Source organism: Plectropomus leopardus, unplaced genomic scaffold (assembly GCF_008729295.1).
Source record: "Plectropomus leopardus isolate mb unplaced genomic scaffold, YSFRI_Pleo_2.0 unplaced_scaffold31062, whole genome shotgun sequence".
NCBI lineage: Eukaryota > Metazoa > Chordata > Actinopteri > Perciformes > Serranidae > Plectropomus > Plectropomus leopardus.
The window spans coordinates 1-574 of record NW_024633887.1 but is presented as its reverse complement, the minus strand read 5'-3'; the positions used below and the strand labels follow the sequence as shown (position 1 = coordinate 574).

General features: G+C 46.0%; 1 protein-coding gene across 1 annotated transcript; it reads right to left on the bottom strand.

Annotated features, from left to right (window-relative positions):
• Positions 1–6: 6 nt before the first annotated feature.
• On the bottom strand, positions 7–534 carry LOC121938696 (myosin heavy chain, fast skeletal muscle-like; the record flags this gene model as incomplete). Its single annotated transcript, XM_042481869.1, has 2 exons — positions 370–534; positions 7–283 (listed from the first exon to the last, which is right to left on the bottom strand). Coding segments are annotated over exons 1-2 (379 nt in total), but the record flags the coding sequence as incomplete, so codon positions are not given.
• Between the last annotated feature and the right edge of the window lie 40 nt (positions 535–574).

Below are 574 nucleotides of genomic sequence, written 5' to 3'. Positions count from 1 at the left end.
ACAGAAGAACCAGCAGTTTCACTGAGGATTTCTGGTACAGCTGCACCACAGAGTCATTCAGTGGGTCCTTGTTCTTGTCCAGCCAGCCAATGATGTTATAATCAACGGTGCCGGCATAGTGCACCAGGGAGAAGTGGGCCTCAGCCTTGCCCTTGGCGGGCTTTGGCTTTTCAAATGCTTTGTTTTTGCCAAGATGTTGGTCATACAGCTTGTTCTTGAAGGATGTGTCTGTGGCCTTGGGGAACATGCACTCCTCTTCAAGGATGGAGAAGATGCCCATGGGCTTGAAAGAAGTGGAAAGAAGTAAGTCATCAAGAGATACATTTTGTAAAATTAAGAACAATTACAGTCACAAACTGAAGTGATTACCTTTTCAATCAGCTCAATGCAGGCAGCCAAGTCCATGCCAAAGTCAATGAACTCCCAGATAATACCCTCCTTCTTGTACTCCTCTTGCTCCAGGACGAACATGTGGTGGTTGAAGAACTGTTGCAGCTTCTCATTGGTGAAGTTGATGCACAGCTGCTCCAAGGTGTTGAACTGTGACGGGACAAATAATCAGCATAATGTCTTG